General features: G+C 39.5%; 1 protein-coding gene across 4 annotated transcripts in view; it reads right to left on the bottom strand.

The window, feature by feature from the left end:
* The window catches only part of PIGN (phosphatidylinositol glycan anchor biosynthesis class N), a 109,632-nt gene that overhangs the window by 16,065 nt on the left and 69,843 nt on the right, over window positions 1–23,724 (bottom strand). For all 4 annotated transcript variants that reach the window (XM_074576120.1, XM_074576123.1, XM_074576122.1 and 1 more), the window contains exons 16-23: window positions 22,993–23,092; window positions 22,766–22,858; window positions 21,252–21,343; window positions 16,738–16,849; window positions 11,223–11,331; window positions 7,347–7,449; window positions 4,788–4,890; window positions 2,562–2,648 (exon numbers count right to left, since the gene is read on the bottom strand). In XM_074576120.1, coding sequence (XP_074432221.1) covers window positions 2,562–2,648; window positions 4,788–4,890; window positions 7,347–7,449; window positions 11,223–11,331; window positions 16,738–16,849; window positions 21,252–21,343; window positions 22,766–22,858; window positions 22,993–23,092 — 799 coding nt within the window. The remainder of the gene's footprint in view (window positions 1–2,561; window positions 2,649–4,787; window positions 4,891–7,346; window positions 7,450–11,222; window positions 11,332–16,737; window positions 16,850–21,251; window positions 21,344–22,765; window positions 22,859–22,992; window positions 23,093–23,724) is intronic.

The following is a 23,724-nucleotide window of genomic DNA, read 5'->3' as shown; positions in this document are numbered from 1 at the left end:
GACCCACTATTACAGCTTTACACTGCATTAAGAAATACAAAGTATTGCCTAGCTCTACCCAAAATTTCATGCGCGAGTATGTCAATTTTAAAAGACAAAGACTGCCTGGGTAAGATTTTAGAGCCCGTCTTGAGGCCCCTGCCAGAAAGCTGCAGCTTGTTTTTTCTGGGCCCCTAGCAAGACAGGAACATCACTGGACCACAGTCCCAGCTGTGCCTTCAAACACACATGCTTTTGCAGAAAGTAGTGACATGTGTATGCGTACTGCACACCGAAAGAGACTGCTTTATTGAGGAACTGACCATGGAAGAGGTAGTTGGCTATGAAACCAGACTAAAAGTTCCTATGCTATCCCCCCCCGTAGTTTTGTTGTCCAAAGGTTATGCCAAGTCTATCCATTGCAACACCGGACTCGGAATTTTTTCCTTACTTGACGGAGAATGACTCTGGCAGTATCTGTATAGCTGGAAGTTATTTTATAAACCCTACCATTTTCATCTAGATACAAACACTTGCTGCTATATGAGCCCATGGAAGACATTTTTCTACCTCCGGAGCTCACTGGGGCCCATTATAGCTCACATCTCTTCAGCTGAAGAATGGTTTTCAACTGCTTTTTTGCATCAGGCAGAGGGTTAGCCAGTGACAATGGCTGCTGTTGCCAGAGCTCCCTCTGGTCCTTCCACGCCGGTTATAGCTCCTGCACTCGATCATTTAAGTCTCTGCGTAAACAATTTGCTCCCAACTGTTCAGCAGAATCGTTAGGATTCTGCATGCAATATTTTGGAAGGATTAGGTCAGCATAACTAAAGAAATTATGCTTCCCAAGAGTATCACATCATTTCAAGTTTAGTAACACAACCGTCTAACAGCATAGCACAGTTCTGCCAGTTAAGATTTATTAGAACGATAGTTCTGCAATAAAACAACAACCAAAAAATACCAGTAGCACATAGGTCTAATCAAAATGCTAAGCATAATCAATCTGAATCTTCTTCTGGAAGAGCAGGCTATAAGGTCCCTCAGCACATGCGGACTTTTGGGCACTATATAGGAATCTTGAGACAAAATACACAGCTCAGAGGGTGTGACTGCTCCAGTAGAAATGGTTTCTCTTCTAATATCACTATTTCTAAACATTAAACAGCATCTAAATTAAAGAAGCCACAACATCTTTTGAGCAGGTGTGTATCATACCTGGTCTCTGCAAAGGAGACCTGCAAATTGTGTATTTTTTCAGGAGGTGAACAAAATACATTCAAGTGTTTCAGATTAAGATGAGATTACTTTAGAGCTACATTCAAGTGTTAAAGTAGTACTATGCTGGAGTTTTAAAAAAATACAATTGGATTATTTGATTTTTGTTTTGGCTGATTTTTAGCATCTGACAGACAGCAGCAGCTTTACTAAAAGTTAGCTCATTTTTTGTTAAAATAGCAAATTAAATTGATTAATTTACTGCAAGGTGTCTCAGCTGCTTTTCAGGTATACTCTACAGCAAACACAAATGTTCTTCAACACCTAGCAAATCTGTTTGCCTCCTTCCTTAGTGCTGAACTGTCCTTTCTTAATGAGGTATCTGTCCCACTTCCTCTGCTGCATGTTCCCCAATGTCCAACAGCATTGTCCCAAATTCCAACAGCACAGACTCTCCGATTGTGATCCACCCATTGAGATTTGATTATTCTACAAACTATAAAGCCTGTTTTTGCACGAGCCAGTACTGAGACAACTCCCTCCCCATCTCTAGTGAGGAGAACCCACCTGCACTAGATATCCATACGTTCTAGACTGGCTCATAATTTCTCTCCCACTTGCACACCCATCGCCTTTCCTGCCAAATACCTCTCACTTAAATGTAGTCCCACGATGGAAGAGAAAAATGACAACCTTATCAAGTCTGTACAGTATTAGAAAAAAAATAATAAATCAGCTGTAGTTTCAGCTACAGAAGTGCAAAGTAACTGCTGTGTTAGTGAACAAACAACTCTTCCCTCACAAGTCCGTATAATTTCTAACAGCAGAAACCACGTGTGATATAAATAATGCTAGGCCAGATTCTGGGAACACGTTTCACTAAGAGTCTGCAGGAGCTTTTCTTCTCATCTGCCTGGCCATGGCAATGCCTGCCCCTTAACATTTTCTGCCTAACACACTGCCGTAGTCTAAAAATGAGAAAATAAAAGTAACTTCAATATCACCTTTTCCAACTGATTTGTGAAGGTTAATAAGTTCCCTCCTGCCAAAATGTAATAAACCAAAACCAAACTGAAAACAGGACTCCTTAGAAGAAAGTTTACCTCAACCGTAATGGTCACAAGAGACCAAACTTTTCAAAGCAGACAAGGAGCCAGATTCCAAAACAGTGCAGTTTGTACTGAGTTGTTTACTACTTTATCAAAAAATACAAAGTACAAGACCACTGTCTTTTGAGCAACATGAGTCAAATCATCTTCACCAGCTTCTGTTTCCAGTGGCTACCAGGCGAAAAATTTTGATTGTGCTGTCTTTTGAAACAAACCCATCTTTTCCCTGGAATGCAGCAACTGGCAAAAGGATATGAAGAAGAAAGACCTGCGGACGTCATCTAGGTGGAGCTGTCGAAACTGGGTTATATCAGTAGCATAGGCGAAGTTGAAAACAGCAAGCTGGAAAGACAGCAGAAGAAATCAATACCAAGTATCAACTGATGTACTTTGATAGAACCATCATATTTTTACTGAAATGAATGAGAAATAAACCGATTTCCCTATCAGCTGTTATTAGAGTAGTAGTATGATGAGGACTGCAAACCTTTCCCATAGTTTCATTATACTTTAATGAATCTGCCAGAAAGATTGTACAAGTGAGATGATCAAATGAACAGTGGAGCTTCCGCTGTTAGCTACACTAAAAATGAGCTTCTATGCCTTAGACTTATCATCATCTTTTTTCATCATAAATATTCCTCCTACACACATGCACTTCCACTGCTCACGTGAGCATGTGGATGAAGACCCACAGAACTAAAAGACTGCAATTATCCTCGGCTGACTTATGTCGTGAGTGAGAACGCTAAAATATTCTTCATCTCTTACACTCAGTTCTCAGCATAATACCACTTGACCTGAAGAGAAATTGTCTTCATGAAGTTTAAGAGGTCAATGAACTCCCTTTCACTGGGGAAAAGAAAGAATTCAAGTACTGACATTCAACTGACATTTTAATTAAAAATAATCTCACATAATCAGAGAACTGAGCTGGTTTCTCTAGTACAAGATTTACTTTGTGGCACATATTAACAGGCATTCTAGAGATGATTTTTCTAACCTAAAAACGGGAAGCAGGAGTAAGCATTATTGTTCCTTTCACTTGAAACCAGAAGCCAAGTGACATACAGGGAGTAACAACAGAAAACTTAATTACAGCTTAAAAACAGAAAAAACCCTATTTTTTTTTTCATTTGCATTTGATTAATAAAGTATTCATCACTGTTTAATACAGCTTTAATAGAATTTTATTTTAAAACAAACAGAACATCAGACCATCATTAGACAGGCAAGCATCACAGATGCCTTGTTACAAGATGCAAAAGGCAGCGTGCGTTCTAGAGTGGAAGAGAAAGTACGTCCTACAGACAGCTCTGCTGTGCTAGAAACCTCCATCTGAAATCATGGCTTCATGCTAAGTACATATTTTTACATTCAGATTCCTTCCCTATCACTTAAGATACTACAGGACATGCTCATACAAAATATCATAACTATCATAGCATAAATAAAAAGTGATTCCCATTTCCATTTCTGATATTCAGCCTTGAATTGGTAAAAGTCTGTTCTCTCTCAAGTTTTAAAACTGTGTCCCTTGCAGGAGAACCACAAAACCACAGTATGTGTCAGGTCTGCTTTGGTGACTGCCTGGGCTCAGATTTTACCTCCTGGCAATTCTTCCTTGTAATTATGAGCTGTGAAAGGAAGGAAAGATGCGAACCACCACTTCTCTTACAGGTGACTCTGGCCACCCCAATGCATCTGTACCCAGGTTCTCTGTGACCTGCACCAAAGATGGCACATTTGGGAGAAGCGAGGGAGAGCTGTGCTGCACCCCTGCCTGACTCCGAGCACCCAGACAGCCCTAACCAAATCAATCTAACCAAATCAATGGCACAGCCACAGTTTGTTAAACCCTTGACCTACTCTAAAAGCTAAGTAGCAGTGCGAGCAGCATGGGCTTTGAAAATTGCTGACACAATATACTAAATTTTAGGGTGAAAGAACTTGCACTGATACCTATTATAAAACTCCCTCTCTGAGCAAATCGGAGAATGTACTAGTTCCAATTTAGTCTCTGGCTCCTTGTCTGTCTAACCATAAATAAAACACCATCCTTGAAGAAAGAGAGGTCTTTTCAGCCTCTCATGGACATTCGTGACTCTGCCATCAGAATAAATAAAAAAAAAAGTACAGTGACATTGTACTCTAAAGAGAGTTACTGTACCTTATGCTGAATTAGCACGGCACTTGATGAACAGAGCTTTGCAGCCTACAGAACATACCACTACGTCAAACTGATTTCCCGCATTCCTAGAAATGGCTCTAATGTGGAATATCTTGAATAACATCAATTATAAATCTCTCTCACAAGGTCACATTACCATTTCATAAAACAGCTGATACTAGCTTCCCAAACTTAAAGAAATACAAAGTGTTCCTCTACAAAAACCACTCAGAACATTTATTATATCCTAGAGGAAAAAATAAAAAGATAAAGCTGATAATTAACCTGACACAGCTAACTGGAGCTGTTACCTTTTGTTTGAGCGAAAGACCATAGTGCTGCAGTGCTTCTTGCTCCATATTTATCCACACAAACATCAAACCGGACAGCACCAGTGGAAACAGAGCTTCATACCTGAAGAGCAACATAATAATCATAGCAAGGGCAGTCACTAACAACAGCTTAACATAAAACACTGACATATTTCTTTTCTTTTTTCTTTACGGAAATGATACACGGAAGACCTAGTGGCGTTCTTCCCCCTCTCTCCCCATTTCTGAGAGCACCAACAGTTGGTTGAAGTTTAAAGCCATACAGTAATTAAATGGTAACAGTAGGAGAAGCAGAGGCGGCTTCAGCTTTGTCATGTTTTGCACCTATTTACTTATTTGATGGCTGCCACAACATTGGATGAGTGCCCTTTGTGTCATGATTAATTTTAACAAAACTGGAATAAAATTAAAAAGAAACAGGAAAAAAAAATCACATTTGGCATCTGTAAAATAAAAAAAGCATTACATTTCACTGAAGTCAAATGTTCTTTTCTTTACCACATACCAATCCATCGCAATAGCAGCATCAAGTCACATTCTAACCAAGGCAGCTAAGCTATTTGAGCTACACCCCTGATCTCAGAGGAGCACTGCTGGCTTCTACAGCGCTCAAACACCGCAAACTATGAGGATACTTACATGAGAGATTAAAACCTCTGGATGACTTAGGGGTGTAGGCTGTCTTTGGATAATACTAGTTTCTCCCTGCCCCTCTAGATCTCAATTGCACTTCATAGTGCCTCGCAGGTTTTTTTTCTTCTTTCAGGATAGAATTATAATACTGACACTGACTGTGACACTAATAATGACAAGATTGTATTTTTCCCTTTTTACTTTTTTCCATCTTGGACATAGACTTGTCTAAAAATGAGAAAATTATTGCAGTTAATCTTGATACTGTTTCTGTGTTGTCTCTCCTCACTAACACAGCCAACAAAGCAGTTTGAAACCGGAATAAAAAAATTTGGATAGACATTTCTGCTTTCATTATCAGAATTACAAGCAGCTAATGAATATGAAGATAACAACGCTTGGGTTGTCAGTAAAAAAATCACCTGCAAGCCTCAGAGTGGTCTACGCTTGCCTACAAACTGAATCACAGAATCACAGAACGGGAGGGGTTGGAAGGGACCCCTGGAGATCATCTAGTCCAACCCCCTGCCAGAGCAGGGTCACCCAGAGCAGGTTGCCCAGGAACGCGTCCAGGCGGGTTTTGAATGTCTCCGGAGATGGAGACTCCACCACCTCTCTGGGCAGCCTCTGCCAGTGCTCTGCCAACGAATGCCTTCAACTGAGTCAGTGACAACTGGTTGCATGCAACCATACTCTTTCAGCTGGCTTCAATACATCCACTTAACTGTACCTAGGGAGGTGCTGTAGTTACCTAAGCAAGGCACTGGGTTTTCATTACACAGTACAACAGAGCACTGAAGAGAGAAACATTGGATACCTTTGGCACTGAGCATCGTGCTTTGTTTGTTTTTAAAGAATTATTCCAAAGTTTGTTGGTCTATTTGAACATTGTAGGAAGAGTAGAGAGCTGTCAACATGTAAGTGGTCTGGTGCAGGGCCAAGATACAAAGAGGAAGGTTACCAGACTGAGAAAACGTAACATTAATGCTTTATCCAGTAGCCAGGACAGGCTAAGAAGGTCAAGTGTAAGAGTGTGTGTGGGGACAGGAATAAGATTAGGATCAAAATCTTAATGGGATAGTGGAAGGAAGGAGATTAAAAAAAAACCAAAAACAAAAACAAAACCGAGATAGGCTTCATCTGAAATGAGAGGATCCACAAGAGGCAGCTATTGCAAAATGTCTGCTGCAAGATATTTTATTCCACTTAATTTTCACTGTAATTAAATCCAGAGGGTAAGTGGGAGGGGAGGCGGAAAGAATGGTTCCTATACTCCCCATTAATTATGCTTTTAAGAGCTACTGAGTCTGGGAAGAAAAAAGGGTTGGCTGACACGGTGTTTTCTTCATTTACAAGCTCTGAGAACTTTGTCTTTTATATGAAAAGAAGCAAGGCCTACTCTTTATGGGGACTAGCATCCCCTTGCAAAAAGTCACTTCCATGAAAATCTCTCTGAATAAAATTTCCCCTCATTTTAGGGCTACCTGTTTCCTGTCGCGTATCATTTAAGCCATAACTGGACACCAATGACGAGCAGCTGGGAGAGAAGTTATTTCCCTTTGTTTGTGAGCAGAAAAGCAGATGCCAAAACAACAAAAGACGTAAACTAAAACAGATTTTCTTATTTTGGTGCAACATTGTTTGAATACCTACCCTTCCAGTCACTGCTTGTTCTAGCTGAAAGGAATGTCAACAAAACAGATTGTTTATAATACAAGGAGAAATATAGAAGTTCCCCTGGAATTTTATTTAGGGAACTAAACAAGGAGATAAATAGTGAAACTACAGCAGGAAGCACACGTTACACCTTTGACAGAAATGTTCATGAGATTCAGCAGACAGTTCCATATTTAGCCCTTGATTGTCATATATAAGATCAGTCCAAACAGAGTAAGCAAGAAGTACCCTGTGCTGAGGAGCAGGTAGGTAGACATCAGGGAAAGCAGTATGCTGAGCAGTCGCCGAAAGAGAAACGTAGGGCTCAGTAACGGCAACACCGAGGAAGAAACTGCAATAAAAAGAGATCCATCAGTCACTATGTGCGAAAGATTTCATCCTAACAAAAGAATGTTCTTCAAATTTTGACTTGGCTTTATGCACAGAAATTCAATACCAGTCATATATGCCCCACTTTTCAGACATTACTTTTGCTAAAGAAAATCCCATGTTTGGAGCATTTAATATTTATTAAAAGTAATTTTTTTTCCTCTATCATGCTAATTCCCTGGCTTTCTAGTTCACAACCTTAATAATTTCTCACGAATGCAGAAGCATTATCCCAAAAAAATGTCAAACTTGAGTGTGTAATACAACTCTAAGACCCACTTATCATGGCCCTCAGGACCTCCAGAAGCTGAAAGACTGCAGTTACAGAGCCATTGCTCCACTGGATTAGATTAGAAAACCTGCCACATTTTGAGCTGCAACTGAAGATACTGGTACAACAGATACAGAAACTATCAACTTATTAGCTTCTCTGCTTGAGAGGTTTAGAACAGGAATATTTAAGAAACTACAGGGGACCTATCAGTTGCGATTCATGCCTCTTGCCTTTAACTTGTAATGCATTTCTCTAATGCAGGTGGGGGATCTTAAGAGTTCCGTGTCAATCCTTAGTGCAGTCCATTGCTCAACTGCCCAGGCCAGCCCTGGTTAGCAGAGTCCGTGCTGCCCCTAAAGAGACTCCACTAGCTGGAAACTTCGGCAGGCGAGGACAGGGCCCAGTGGTTTGCAGGAGGTGAGGAAAATTGGGAAGAGACGAAATGGGCTACTGGAAGAGTGAGTAAAGAGGAAGAAAAGCAGACGAAAAGTGGCCAGTGCTTGAAGCAAGAAAAGGGAGAAAGAAAAGCACTGCTGTGATTTCATTTTTAAACCTGATTTTTTTAATATGAAAATTTTATGTCTTTATAAAGAAGTGCATTGAGAAATAACATTGGTGTGGTTCTTCATTGTGCTATAGTGCCCTCACATTACTGAGTCACTCAAGACTGCATCAACAGTATGTCATAATTAGTAATCACTCTATTAAGGAACTAAAATAAAACTGTAATATATGGGAAGTGCTCACTTATTTTTATTGTCATAGTATACTTCAGTATCTACAATAAACGTATCGGCAATAGAGAGATGAGGCTGTTTCTAAATCCTGTGGGTCAGCATGTTTTATTTTCTGGCTTTCGGCCTTGGCCACTGCTACAATTACAGAATAAGTGACTTCATTTTGAGGGTGCTCCAACCTTTCAGCATCACTTGTCACTTTCTATACTTAAAGAAGGGCCAGCTCAAGGAGGAAGTCCAGGGACCTTACCACAAGTCAGAACAGCTGAAAAGTAATTCAGTGTGGCAATCAGCCTCTGTGAATGACACTCAACAGATCAGATGTGTATTGCTCTCTGGGCACAATCACAGATGAGAAGAGATGAGTAGCTGGTGTAGATGATAATTAGCCATTCCTTTCCATCTCTAATGTGACGCATCAGATATTAACCATCAAAAGACCTGCAAGTTTCTGGCTGACCTATACAAATGTCTGTATGTGTCCTCTGCACGCAGTCCTGACCCCAAATTCCTCAAAATATGGCAAGTTGCTATGACAGATTTTCACTCATGAAAACTTTAAAACATAATATACATTTAGAAATATCTGCTAAGATAAAGATGGTTCTGAAGAACACGGAAAGCAGCTGGATTAACGTTATGACTCCCAGTTTTACCTCTACGTTTGTGGTAAGGTACACAGCTAAAGCCAGCTGGACACAGGCCTGCAGAAACCCACCATCACCAATTTATTTGCCTGGTTCTCCAAAAAACAGCCTTTCCTTAAACAAATAATTTTAGGCCTAAATTAAAACTTTAAACACGGTAGGCTTCATATTTATCAGAATGAATACCTGGGGAGGGGGAAACAATTTGCTGGAAAACTTCAGAAGTCTCATTTCCAGCTTATCATTATTATGAACACATACTGATAATTGTGTATTTCTGATTAAATAAATACATACAAGGTGCACAATGAGAGTTCAACAAGTAACAGTGTCATTCTTCCACAAATAAGCATAAAGATGAAGAGGAGTTTCACCACCTGTAATGCCACCAACCTTGGAAAAGCTACAGTAGAGACCTTTGTATCTTAATTCTTACAATGCCACGTTTGTGGCAGATGCTAGTCGTGGTTATGCTGGTGACGAGGCCTTTCTCTCCGACAGGAGCATTGAGGACACATTGTTGGATGTCTTAGCTTTTTACCTGTTTAGTTCTGTGTTTAATTATGTAAAGCAACTTCAAAAAATGCATAAAGCTCCTACTTTGTATATCATATCCACTTAAAAGGACTACTTCCAGTCTGAAAGTTTTTGCTAAAATATTGAATACCGCCGTGGCAGCGAACTGTCTTTTGGGTACATACAATTTACTTCACTTTTAGCTTTATTTTTACCATAGAAGCATCACCCAGAGCAAAGAGAATTTCTAATGTACTTTTTCCTCATAACTCTAGACCTCTCTGACTGGCCAAATCATCTCTTAGATGAAAAATGTTTTTGTCTCACGCTTATACAGGAGAGAAAGATAACCTTTACCCTGAATTCCTGCTCCAGTAAGCCAGGCAGGACATCACTGATTTCATTGACTTTACAACTGCAAGGAATTCATCCACACAGAGATCTCCACTTAGCTTTGAAGGCTATGAAGAGTTAGGAAAGCAGGATGTAAAGGAAAAAGCTTGAAAGAAAACTACATTACAAAGAGAGCGTTGCTCACACACACACTGATCACAACCAGTTGTATTAATCTTGACTCTGTTTACTCAAACAGAAGCAGGATTGCTAAAACTGACACGATCTGCTTAAGTTAAAACAATGTCAGCAGCACAGAAATGTACACAATATATAAGACCTCCAGCAACTGGATAACAAGAGTCATAATTCTTCCTTTAAGCAATGTTTAAATTCCTGGTCTTGACTTTTAGCAAAGAACTGCTATCAAACTTTGCATGGGATACGTTTTGGTGTAAAACAAAACCCACGTTCCAGATCACTCAGGGATAAACAATGCCTAACATTTTCTAATGGAGCCCTCTACAGAGATTATTTTAGAGCTGAAATACTAAAGGTATTGCTTTACTGTATTCCATAACACCAGGGATAATTACATTTGCTTGGTTTAATCATCCTAAGATTTTAGAGTGGTGAAAATTCCATAGAGTTGTAAATTGTTTTTTTCTCTTTAATAATTAGGTTCTAACAGATATCAAACATGCATTAGCACCGTTAGTTCACAGGTATTTTGCAAGGTAGCTCTGAAAAGCACTTCCATATCCCAATGGTCTCCGCCATCACCTGCAATTTCAAATTTCTATTGAAATACAGCAACAATCTTTCCTCACTCCCCTATCCTTAACTGGATTGCTTGCAGAACATCTCAGATCACCCTTTATGTGGCTCCAAGTGAAATAAAAAGGGAATTCATAACACTATATGCCTAAAAGGGGTCTTCAAGATATTCAGAATATTCTAAATAAAAGATAAAGCTGCTTGTAAATCAAAGTTGTTTGTCTTTTATTAAAAATCTACATAGAAGTAATATTTTAAAAGACTTTCTAACACATTCCTCAAAAAAACACACTTAGGGAAGAATAGTGAACACACATAAGAACTATTAGGAGTCAAATAAAGGAATATGTGCAAAAGTAAGCTGTAAATAAAAAAGCATCACCACCCCCTTACCCAACCACAAACCCCACGAACTATCAGCATACATGTTTGGGAAGGAACACGTTCTTACCTAGAGTCATCCAGCTAATAATTTGATTCAATACAGGCAATCCCTGCTTGTTCTTAAGACTGTCATGGGTACTGCTCACAACATATGTCGAAAGTGCAATGCTCAACACCTAGAAAGAAGAAACGGACAATGAAACACATAATTAGTGTATGGAACTCTGTCATCCCATATTAAATAAGTAAATATGCTTTAGAGTGGCATAAACACCTCACCTGAATCGACATAAGAACACAAAGTCTGACATGTAGTGTAGAATATTTCTAGCTTTTTACAATTTATGCTTTTTAAAACTTCCTTCTAGGTTTTTTTTCCTTAATCTTATTATTTATTTGTGCTATTTTTAAATAGTTTAAAAAAGTGCTCTGGGTCACTGATTTGACATGATATACTCTTTGTCAAGAGTAAATCCTTAAACGCTTATGTAAACCACAGAAAACGCACGCCTCCAATTTTTTGAGGAGCACTTGTCCTCAAACAGCAACCACAAAGAACAGCAGAACCTCTGGCTTCACTGCAGGATCAGGTACAGGGTGAAGGGGAAGGCTAGTTAAGGCAAGAGCTTCGCACGGGCAGCACAGTTCCTGTAAGAGGACACAGCAGCAGTAGAGCAGATTGGAGGTGGATTTTAAGAGATGGAAAGAAGCTGCAATCTTAGCAGACTGTTCAAATGAAGTTGTCTGAACCACCTCAGACAGAGCCCTTCATCTTACAGAAGCAGTGAAGCTGGAGAGGGTCTTTTTTTTTTTCTTGACTAATTCAAGAGACACTGTTCAGTCATCACGTAGGTGCAAAAAAACCTTAGGAAAATTACCCCATGAGTCAGTTATTTTTGAAAGATTACAATTATCCAAGAAAATGCTTGAGCCAAATTTTCAATTACTGCTATTTATTCACAGCTCTGCAGTTCCACTAAAAGGCAAATCAAGTATGCACAGTACTTTGCAAACACGTCCTTTAAAACTACATTACAAGATATAATTGCTGTTGTGGCTTTTTTTGTCCAAAGCAACTACACAGTGTTCACATCTGTCACTTTTTACCATATGAATAGCTGCCATTGCCCTGGCAGATATAACCCACAGTGATACCTAGTGGTACCTGCCCAGAGGACACGTTTAGCAATCAGCATTGTTCTTTGGCCCAGTTTCACAGGTGCTCGGTATCTGCTGCTTCTATTTAATTTCAGGCCACAAGAACAAGTAACTTGTATCTCTGTGTGACATCAGTAAGCAAGGTTGAAGCATAAAACCTCCAAAAGCCCAGCGAATTGGCCTCTTTAGACCTCTGATGTTTATTTGGGATGCTTTTGCCGTATTCAGGCCAGATGTCTCCCCTTTGGTGTATCTTTTCAAGTTCTTTAGTGTCATGAGCTCTCGTAATCCCTCTGCTATCCCCTAGCCACTGATGAAGTCACTTTGCGCTCACTTTCTGTCATCTCCCATAATACACCTTGTGCCTTGGAAGACTTGTGATGACCTGGGCACATTAATGAACCCAATTTGCTGCTGCTAGATCTATGCCAGTGTTCAGTGAAGGACCCGGCATCTGCTTTTGCAGCTCTTATGTTTGCAGTTTAAGTAATGTACAAACTGCTCTCAGCTTTCACCAGCAACTCCAGGACTGTGGAAGAGTGCAGACACAACTTGGAGATGCAAACCGACGTCTCCAGCTAAGAACCTGTCTTCTTTCCCCCTTCACAACCTTCTTTGAAGTTCAGAGATTATTCTTAAACAGCTTAAGAGCTGGCCTCTGAGAAACACTCATCTACAGCTTGAAAGAGGAAACACCAAAGGTGACATCTGCAGTTCCAGCACCTCTTCGCCAGCAGCTCTGGCTGGGAGCTCTCCTAAGCATCTAACATGATAACAAGCAATGGGGAGAATGGTAGGAGAACCAGCATCATCGGCTGGACTGTACACAAGGCTGCATGAAAACACTCCTCCAGTCCTCTAGTTCCACCGATATGACATGGATTCCTACTGTTTACTTCTCCTCCTAATTTAGAGGAGAAAGCTAATAAACTGACCACCTGGGACCCAGATGAAGCTCTGGCCTCCTAGGAATAACAACTTGGCCCAACATTATCAACCAACGGAAACAGCAGTGGTTCTGGTAGTGCAGCAAAAACTGGTCTTCACCTATGAAACTGCTGGCAAAGAGAAACTGGTGTTTACTCCAGAAAAAAACAAACATTAAGTTGTATAGCAAGTGCTGCAGCAGTCTAGCTGATGGATTAGAGATAACTCCCGTTTTCAGCATTCCTGAAGCCTTAATGACTTCTCAAAGATAGAAGTAGCATTAACCAAAAGACAATTCTCTCCTTGCCATAGCAAACAAAATTCAGCAAAAAATGTTATTGCTGCTTCAGTATCAAGAGAAAACTTGAGAAACTCTTGGCAATTTTCAGAAACTGTGAGGGTGTAATTAGTATCTTCTTCCTCAAGCAAACAGTGACACGCATCAAAACTTCAAAATCAGATCTCAACATAACTGAAGTGGTTGTAACAGAAGTGTAAACGTAACCATATGAAGTTACTCAAGCTTGCACTTTTAAAAATGTCTGTCTTTATACGCTTTTGCTGAAAAATAATTTTGATCATGTTGGTTGGTTGTCTGGGGCTTTTTTGTTTCTTTAAGGTTTATACGCATGTTGGAGACCTATAGTATGTAGGTACAAAAATCAGTGAATAAATGCGTAGCCTGTGAAAGGCCTCTCAGATCCATAGAGATATGTAGTTCATTCTCATTTGCTAAGGTGTATATCAAAGGGAATTAACTTTTCTCTGGAGGACAACATGCAAACTAGTGGGGTTTTTTTGCCTACTCTGAGGTTCCCTGCCAACTCTGGGGTTTTTTTGACCAAAAGGAGAGCAATTAATGTAATGGAACAAACTTTGTTTCTTATCAGGCATGATATTTTCACTATAGGCTAATTCCCAGATGGAAAAGGAAGCTCATTTGGACAAGAAAGAAAAAAGTTGATTTCAGAAGAGAAAAAAATTATTTATAAGCACAACAAAAAGCCTAGACTATGCTGAATCCCTCTCTTTCTCTGACTGAAATTGGAAGAGAACTGAAAAGGGAAGCGCAATTCAGATGCAATTCCAAAATAACAAAGTTGCAAAGAAAAACTCAGGCCAATAAGAACTACCTGAGTCTTTCGGAAGTATTATCTTGTTTCTTGTATGAAGATGTATCTCATCCCAAATAAGCAGATGGGTGAAATGAAAGACTTAAAAGAGGGTTCTTGCACACAGACACTACCAAACCGCAGAGGAGTGGGGGGAAAAATTAAAAAAAGAAAAAAGTCAGGGGATCCTGATCAGGGAAGTTTAGCCCAACAGTAGGCCTTTTGCTAAAAGAAAAAAAAAAGAAACCTAGAAATGTCAGCCATTCCTTCTCCATTGTGCAATTCAAAGGCTTTTAGTCAGAGCTGAACCTATAAGAGGTTAGCAGAGTGCTTAAGGAAATCCTCAAGACAAACCATAAAGAGTATGAGGAAGGGTCGTCATATTTTCCCTCCCACTTCGGTCAATACTTGCCAGGAAAGTGGCACACAAAGACCTGCAGCAAATTAATCTATCTTCTCATCTCATTCCCCAAAATGAAGAAACATCAAACAACCAATCTTAGTTTCCTGTCTAGCAAGGAACAATGTTATCAGAGGACAGCATAACCTTCAGTGACTGCCTCCAAACACCACATATGGGGGAGCGGCAAAACCTGCTTTTAAGAAACCCTTTGTCAGATGCAAAGCAGGAACCTGATTACGTGTGCTTATGTATATGAATGTCAGTGCCCTGATCACTGTCTGTCATTGCAAAATAGGTATGTTTCATCTGACTAGATGATTCATCTCACCCTTAAAACTGCCTGGGAGTTGCAAATCAAAACTCTTGTGTTCAAAATGCTCCAAACCAGCATTTTTGAAGATTACCCCCTTCCTTGTCCCCGCTGAAAACTGCCACTCAAAAAGTAAAAGAGAACAAGAGAATTCCGTTGCCTAGAAATATTAGCCCTCCGAAACATTTTCTTTTCATATTCCTGTACATTTTGAAGCAATTAAATGTAACCTAACCTCAAAGCAAGTTATTTATTTGGACATATGTAATGCTTCTGTAATGCCTCCTTTTCGCACTCTAAATCTGAATAATCTCCCCTCCCAATCTTTTCCTTACCCTAAGCATGAATGGTGGATCCCATGTTTTCCATTCCCAAGTAAGCTTTTGAAATAAAAATCTAATAGAGACTAGTAATTAGATGTCACACTTTTACATTTGACATAAAATACCCTCTGATCAAGGAGCAATTTGAGGAGCTTTATGATCTTCTTGAAGGTTGGGAGAAAAACGAAGACATTACTCCCTGAACAAGCAGGCAGAACATTTTCACCTAATTAAGTATCTCAGGGCTCTGAGTGAATTTCCTAATCCTCTAAAGTTGGTTTAAGAATAATCTGGAATTACTTTTTGACTACAAATCTATCTCATCATCATCACTTGTGAGCTTCTCCACAAAGTTACGCCGCATGAGATGCTGCAGCAGTTGTGCAGTGAATTGACGTTGGCCGGATACCAGATGCCCACCCAGCTGCTCTCTCACTCCCCCATCCAGTACGATTTGCTTTCAGGCTTTCCAGTGAGAAATCCACTGGCGAGTATATACTGGAAATATCTGTCCTAAATGCTTAGGAACGGAACTGATACCTCTTTTCCACTGTTAAGTGGAAAAGTTAAGAGAAACCATCAGCCCATTATACACGTGTGTGCGCTCAGGTAAAGGCATTTTAAGCACTCATTATTCTTTCCCCTCCTCCTTTTAACCCATTTGAGCTCCATACCTAAATCACTGACATAATTAACGCATTGCTTAGCTCAATAAGAAACTCCAGCACGTAAGTCATAACCAATGAAGCTGAAATAAAACCATTATCTCGTAATAAGTTAAAAAAAAAAAAGAGAATAGCAGACGTGCAAGGTATTATTAGAATCTTAAAGGCTCTCTAGAACTTAATTAGCACCTACTATGAAAAGATTTACCTATTTCATGAAGCTATAAAGAAAAAAAGTCTCATCTTTCATCTGAAAGAAGATTTAACTAACAGCAAACCATCTCCATATCAGTCTCCCATTGTTATTCAACAGCCAGAAACTGGAAAGAACCCCCTGAACCAGGATGCCTGTCCTTAGCACCCACATGCAATTCCTGCAAACGTCACTGCAAGCTGCATACACAGAGCAGGAAAAACTCTCAAATTCTCGGAGAAGTGCATCAAAATGCATATGCACATCTGTGTATCAATACTCATAAATATGCAGAGAATGAGCTTTTGGGAACACAGCATTATGATATTTAAAAACATGTATTACCATGAGCACATGCTCCTCTTGAAACAGTCAAGGGGAAAACTTTGTGAAAACTGGGACTTTGGCAGGAACACGTTTTAGAAAGTATGTAAAAATTTGCATGTAAAAACCCTCTAAATACTCAGAATTACTGAGAAGTAGCAACTGACCTGATAAAAATGTATTTTCAGATCTTCGTTATTTCTGTACTTATTTTCATTTTTACAAAGTGATGCCAGTGAGAAGCAAGAAATCAAGAGAGTCAGCAAACCAGCTGCTATTCTGTAAAAACAAACAAAAGAACAATAAAATCCTAGGAAGTATCATCAAAAGATTCAGGAAATTTTCATACAAGTGTTCTTCACTAAAATGAAATAATTCATTACAGTATCAACCAGTATCAAGACATTAAGGAAACTTCAACATCCAACTTGAGAAAAGAAAAATCCAATCCAGAGTCAAAGTCAAGTGTGGTTTGTTGTTTTGGTTTTTGTTTGGTTGTGTGGGTGTGTGTTTGTGGGTTTGGGTTGTAGTCTTTTTTTGGGGTGCTGCGTTTTTTTTGTGGTGTTTTTTTTTTTTTTTTTTTAATACAAGCTTGCCATGCACAAATATAGTTACACTCTTCTCATGGCAGTGACAAAAAAAAATAATAAAAAAATCTCCATTTTGGTCATATCTGATCTGTCACCCATTATTTTTAGGTACTTTCAATTACCTCTAAATAATATTTTGAACAAAATAGTAACAGCAATCAGTGACCTAAAATTAGCGGTTTCAAGTTTGCCAGGTTTGTCATCCAACGGGGTAATTACACCACCGTTACTACCAAATACATAGCTTTGTTTAAACGCAACAGCAAGACTAACTGGAAGATTGTCACTCATCACACGTAAACACAGGGGAAAAAACAGCGCTTGGCATTATTAAGTAAACCTGGTAATTATGACATTGTTCCAAAAATAATAGACGATTCACTAAAGGACCACTACTAATATCAGCTTTGACCGTCTCCCTTCATTCATCAAGCAAGCAGAGGAACTGTAAAGACAGCAGAAGTTTTTTGCATGTATTTCTCTGTCATGCTACAACCTTGATATGGAAGTAGTCAAACCACACAGCCCTCGCTTCCACTTGTCCTTTGACATCTCCACTGAGAGACTACTGACAAAAATGTCCATTTGTGACTGCTCCGCTCATTGCGTTTTCTCAGGCATAACGCAAAAATGTACAAAGACCTCATATTCAGTAAAATCAGGCTATGTAGGTGTATCTCAATAGCAATTTTCAAGTAATGATCTAACCAATACAAGAACACAGTTGCAGGCTACTCACTCACAGAACGGAGATTGAAAGGTATCTCTGGAGATCAGTTTAGTCCAACTCCCTACTCAAAGCAGTGTCAACTACAGCAGGCTGCTCATGGCCATGTCTAGCTGGTGTTGAATACTTAACACCTCTCTGGGGAACCCGTTGAGTGCTTGACCTCCCTCAGCGTAAAAAGAACTTTTCTCTTATGTTTAAATGGAATTTCCTGTAACTGAGTTTTTGCCTATTTCTTCTCTCTTCACTGGACACTGAGAAGAATCTCTCTGTTTTCTTTACTCTTCTCTCCCAGACAGGTATTTATATCATTGATAAGATCCTCCTGAGTCTTCTGTTCTCCAAAATCACCAGTTCCAGCTCTCTCAATCTCTCCTCCAGGATCAGCAGTCCCAGCTCTTGCTCGTTTTCCTGTGACAGATACTCTAATCCCTTAGTCATCTTAATAGCCATTCTCTAGACCTGGTCCAGTATGTCCATAATCTCTCTTTCTGGAGACCAGAGCTGGACACAGCACTTTCAGATGTGTCTCGTCAAGCTTGAGTAGAGAGGAATAATCACCTTCCTCATTATTATTCTGGTAATGCCAAGGATACCACAGGCCTTTCCTGTAACAGGCACATTGGTAGCTCATGGTCAAACCAGTTGGTCCCAGCCTGTCCTGGTACATGGAAATTACTTCTGCTCAAGTGCAGAACTTTGCACTTCCCTTTTTTGAACTTCATGAGCTTCCTGTCTGCCCATTTCTCCAGCCTGCTGAGGTCCCTTTGAAGGGCAGCATGTCCATCGGCCGCATCAAACGCTTCTCCCAGTTTTGTATCACTTGCAAACTTGTTGAGGGTGCATTCTGTCCCATCATCTAGGACACTAACGAAGATGTTAAAACAGTACTGGCCCTGATACCAACCCCTGCTGCACACCACTAGTGACCGGCCTCCAGCTGGCCTTTGTGCCGCTGATTACAATCCTCTGAACTGGACAGTTCAGCCTGTTTTCAGTCCACCTCACTATCCAATGATCTTGTACATCATCAGTTTGTGTACGAGGATGTTACAGGAGACAGTACCAAAATCCCTGCTGAAGTCAGAATAATCGACATTCACTGCTCTCCTCTGTCTCACTGAGCCAGTCTTCTCATCTTAGAAGGCTACCAGGTTGGTCAGGCATAATTTCCCCTTCATAAATTCATGCTGACAACTCCCAATAACATTCTCGTCCTTCCTATGTTTAGAAATGGTTTGCTTCCAGGATTAGTTGCTTGAGTACCTTTCCAGGGATTGAGGTGAGGCTGACCAGCCTGTAGTCCTCTGGATCCTCTGTCTTGCCCTTCCTGAAGATAGCAGTGAGGACTCGAAGAAAGCAGATGTTCTCAGGAACCTCTTCCACCAACTGTCACCACAACTCTTTGAAGACTAGCACAGTGACATTAGCTCCCTCAGCTCTCTTGGGTGTATCCCATCAAGGCCCATAGACTCATGCACGTGCAATTTGTTTAAGTGTTCCCTAACCTGATCCTCTTCCACTAAGGCTATGTCTTGCTCCAGACCTTCCCACAGGTCTCAGCAGTCTGAAGGCTGGGGTTCCTGATAGCCAGTCTTACCAGTAAAGATGAAGGCAAAAGAAGGCCTCAGCCTTTTCCATGTTCTTTATTACCAGGTGCCCGTTCCAGTCAGCAGTAGGGCCACATTTTCCCAGGCTTCCTTTTGCAGCCGTACACTGTCTTGTTGCACTTTACATCCCACACCAGATTCAACAACAGGAGAACTTTTGGCTTTCCTAATCTATCCTGCATATTCAGACAGCGTCTCTATGTTCTTCTTGGGCCATCTCACCCTGCTTTCACCTCCTGTATGCTCCCTTTTTATGACTGAGTTGAGTTACGAGCTCCCTGTTTATACAATACAAGTTTTATTAATGTACTGAAGAAGCCCTGACCTGACATATAGTGCCACTGCTCAAGAAATGCATCTATTTCTCACTGGCATTCCAACTTCTCCCTCCTCTATCTTCTCTCCCAGCATCTCCTTCTATTCAATAACCTGAAGTGTCACATATACATATATTTTTTAATTGTCGCTCCAAGCCTTTTTAGCTTCAGAAGTCCCTTGACAAGATTCCAATGGGCGCAAACTGTTTCAGAGGTACAATGTTTCATTAGAAGAATAAATAGGAAGATGTACAGCTTGGGTAAGGTGAATGGAAATAAGTGTCATGGAGAAAGATCTGAAGGTAATTTAGTTTCATTTTTACTTCTAAGATGTGCTCAAATGTTCTAAATAATAAAAAAACCCCTCAGTTTGGACCAGTAGAAATACATACATGCGCATATACAGTTAAGAGGTTGTTGATACAGCCAAAGCAAATCTGTCCTGAGTATTTCTAACATGCTCAAGCATCAAGACTAAGAGGGTTTTCAATAGATAAATTTAAATCACAGTTAAAAACATTGAGGCAGAATGTCAATAATTTTGGAAATATCTGGGCTCACAATTCTATCTGTAATCATACATTACTGCTCAAATCCCATATTTTACCAAGGATCTGGCACCCTGGCTCCGATGGGGCACAGTATCTTCCGCCAGACAGCAGAAGGAGCCATTGCCATCCAGGTCAATTCAAGTGTGTCTCTGCAGTAACTACAAGGGTACCACAAACCTAACGCCTTCAGGCCGACCACCTGGATAGCATCCAGATATGAGAGAATGCTTGTATAAGGAAAGAGTAGCTCTGAAGAGGAGAGGGACAGATGACTAAGAAGCACTAGAAAAAAAATGCAAATCAACAACTGCAGAAAATATCAGACAGGCAGCACCGAGAAGCAGAAATGGAAAAAGAAGAGACAAAGGAGACACCTAGGAAGACGACAGCTCTGCCTGTCCTATTTGTTCTGTTTCCCTGAATATTTCATTAGGTACAGAGTGCTATTCAAAGACAGATTATGCAAAATTAGATGAAGGAATTCAGAAAGATGCTGTCAAAGTAAATTGCTTTTGAATAAATGTTCGTATTCACATATGTCAGTGGTATTTACCGTGTCTGCACCCCAGTGAAGCTCCTCCTTTAATGATAACCTTTATTTTCACGTAAAATTTGCAATTTTTTGTATTTTGAGAAATGTTTCCCTCTATAAGAAATTACAGAATAATGCAAAGAGCAAATCGACATGGCAAAAGAATTAAAAGTTTATTCTCATTCATATTAGTGAATAACCAAGGTCTCTATAATCACGTTATTTAAATTCTGAATTTCAATACCTGTCTCAGACAGCTTTCAATAATACAATTCTTCATATATAAGAAAAGTCAGCCTAAATTTTGAATATCAAAGGGGGAAATAAGTTTAAAGAACAAGATGAGAGTCTTACACCAGAGAAATGTTTGGTTCTCTTCCTACAACAGGCATTAAAGGAAATATTGCCAAGAGCACACACAGAAGAGTCCAGATCAATGCTGTTGTCTGAAAGAACAAAAAAAAAAAAAAGATTTTTTTTTAAAGGTCAGGTGGACAGACATTATCTAATCAGAAAAAAACCCAAAACTTCAGCATACTACTAACAGCTACTAGCATCTCCCACAGGCAAAAACCCCTGCATCTATCAAGAGTAAAATTAACTTAAAAAAGGCCACAGGGTCATTGGTATTACAGCACTTCAATTTAATAAAAAAAAAAAATCTCATTTACACAGCTGTCAAAATCTTATCAAAGACTATAAGAATTAAAGCTAAGCTTATACTTAAAATCACTTTCTCAAAGTGTAGCCTTCACAGACATTGCAGTCGCCAGAAAGCTGATGAGTAACCTTGTGGAAGAAAGGAATAAAACTAACCTCATCAGAAGTTTGCAGCAACTAACTAATCACCTATTCTCTAGCAATACGGTAACATTTTCCAGTCTTTGAATCTGAATGCCATTTCATTTAACCACAATAATCATCTAAGTAGTTCTCAATTCTTTGCTAGGAGGGGAAAAAAACCCCAACCTATCCCAGGGATTTTCCTCTAAATAAAAACATTAAGAACTGCATCACTTAAAGTTTTCAAGCTCAAGTCAGATTCAAGTTCCTGAAAGCAAATTTTCAGTGCTACAAAACATCTTCTGTGTATACCCAGCTTTAAGACAAGTTACTTGATTACAATAAAAAAAAATGTAAATAAATAAATACAAGCCTCCACCTTGACAGTTCTTGCAAAGCAAGACTTAGCAATTTGACTCTAATTTTTTTGTTTGTTTTAATTAAAACGTTAATGTTGCCCCAGAACCCTAAGTTTCAAGTACCCTGTGAAATAAGAGATGTTTGAATAAACTAATAGAAGAAATGTCTCTAATATTAAAGGTTGTGCCACTTCACACCCGTATCTACAAAAGTTGAGGTTTTTCCTGGGAAAAACAGTACCGAATCTGCCTCTGAGGAACAACGTCTGCCAGCTGACTGCAGACAACTATGAGTTGACAAGTGTTTTTCAGTTATCTTCGATTTTTTTTCCCCAATAAATTACCATACTACTTAAATGGTGGCACTTTCACCAATTGTGAATGTCAACACTTTCGCCACTGTGACAATTTGATAAATGCTGTGCATTTCATATGATTTTAAGTCAAGCACTTTTTAGTGATCATTAACAACAGAAAACTGGTAGCTAACTCACAGCTATCCCAAAATTCTTAAGCAGTTCTATTACTTTTCTCGTATAACAGATCTGTCCAGATCATATTAAACTCCCTTGCCTTGCCACATGCTGCTCATGACAGAGATCAGAATAAGAGCATAACTGAACAAGAATCTAAAGCAGTGTTCCAAAGGCACCAGTCCCAACATCCTAAGATGCAATTAGCTGTTAGCTATTTAAAATGCTCTTTTTAAGCGAAGCAATACAGTACCTTTGCTTGAACCCACAGTTGTGTGATCACTGGCCAGACAGCAAAGACAAGAAGACCAATAGTAAGTGCAGAGCGGTAGAAAAAGCTGAAGACCTAATAAAAACCAAAACAAAACAAAAACAACAAAAGACTGAAAAACAAGCACATGAATAAAACTTACAATTCCTCAAAGAGGTAGAATGCTAGCAACGAGATACCCTGTTGATACTTATGGATAAAATACTTACTAGTATTTCAATTCCCAGCATACAAACCACGATGAATCCTATAGACTGCCCAATACGAAGTGACAAAAAATTTGTGGCAAGGTCTTGAATAACAGGAATTCTGTTCAAAATGATGGAAGAAGATATTAATTGTTTTTAAAAAACAGAAATAATATATGATTTTACCTCTGAAGGGCGGGGAGGGGGTCAGAGCACAAGAAGTGTTTCAGGTATTGCTGATCCTTCCTGCTGTTTAGAAACGGGAGTAGGTGATGGCTTGAGGCTCCATCTGCCCAGTTTTACTTGATATAAAATCTACAATAAAACCCTCCGGCTTTCCCCCTCCTATTTCTGGCACATCTTTGCCAGTATTTGGACAAGCTTCAGATCACTCTTTATCCAAATTGACTCTGCGTTTATGAATACTTTTGGTTATGCTATGCTTAATGTCCATCATAACTGATGAAACATTCAGAAGCTTTAGAGAGAGAAAAAAAATCCCCCGTTAGCTTTTCCAGTGTTTTATGAGGCAGCTCATTATCTAACTGCAGTTGTTCTCATTTTCTCTGAATAATACCGAGTTGGAATCTACAGAATTGCCAGTAGATTAAGTAATAGAAATCAGAAGGTAACCAGTGTCTTTTGATTTGGAGTAAAAGGAGACCCAAACAAGACAAGTTTGTTTCAATATCAGAGCACAATCCTCAACATGCAACTGGAGTTCAACATACTTGACATTTTGCAGGGTCAGAC

The sequence above is a fragment of the Larus michahellis genome, chromosome 2, assembly GCF_964199755.1.
Source record: "Larus michahellis chromosome 2, bLarMic1.1, whole genome shotgun sequence".
Taxonomy (NCBI): Eukaryota; Metazoa; Chordata; class Aves; order Charadriiformes; family Laridae; genus Larus; species Larus michahellis.
The sequence above is the reverse complement of the archived record's forward strand: the minus strand, read 5'-3'. Positions and strand labels throughout refer to the sequence as shown.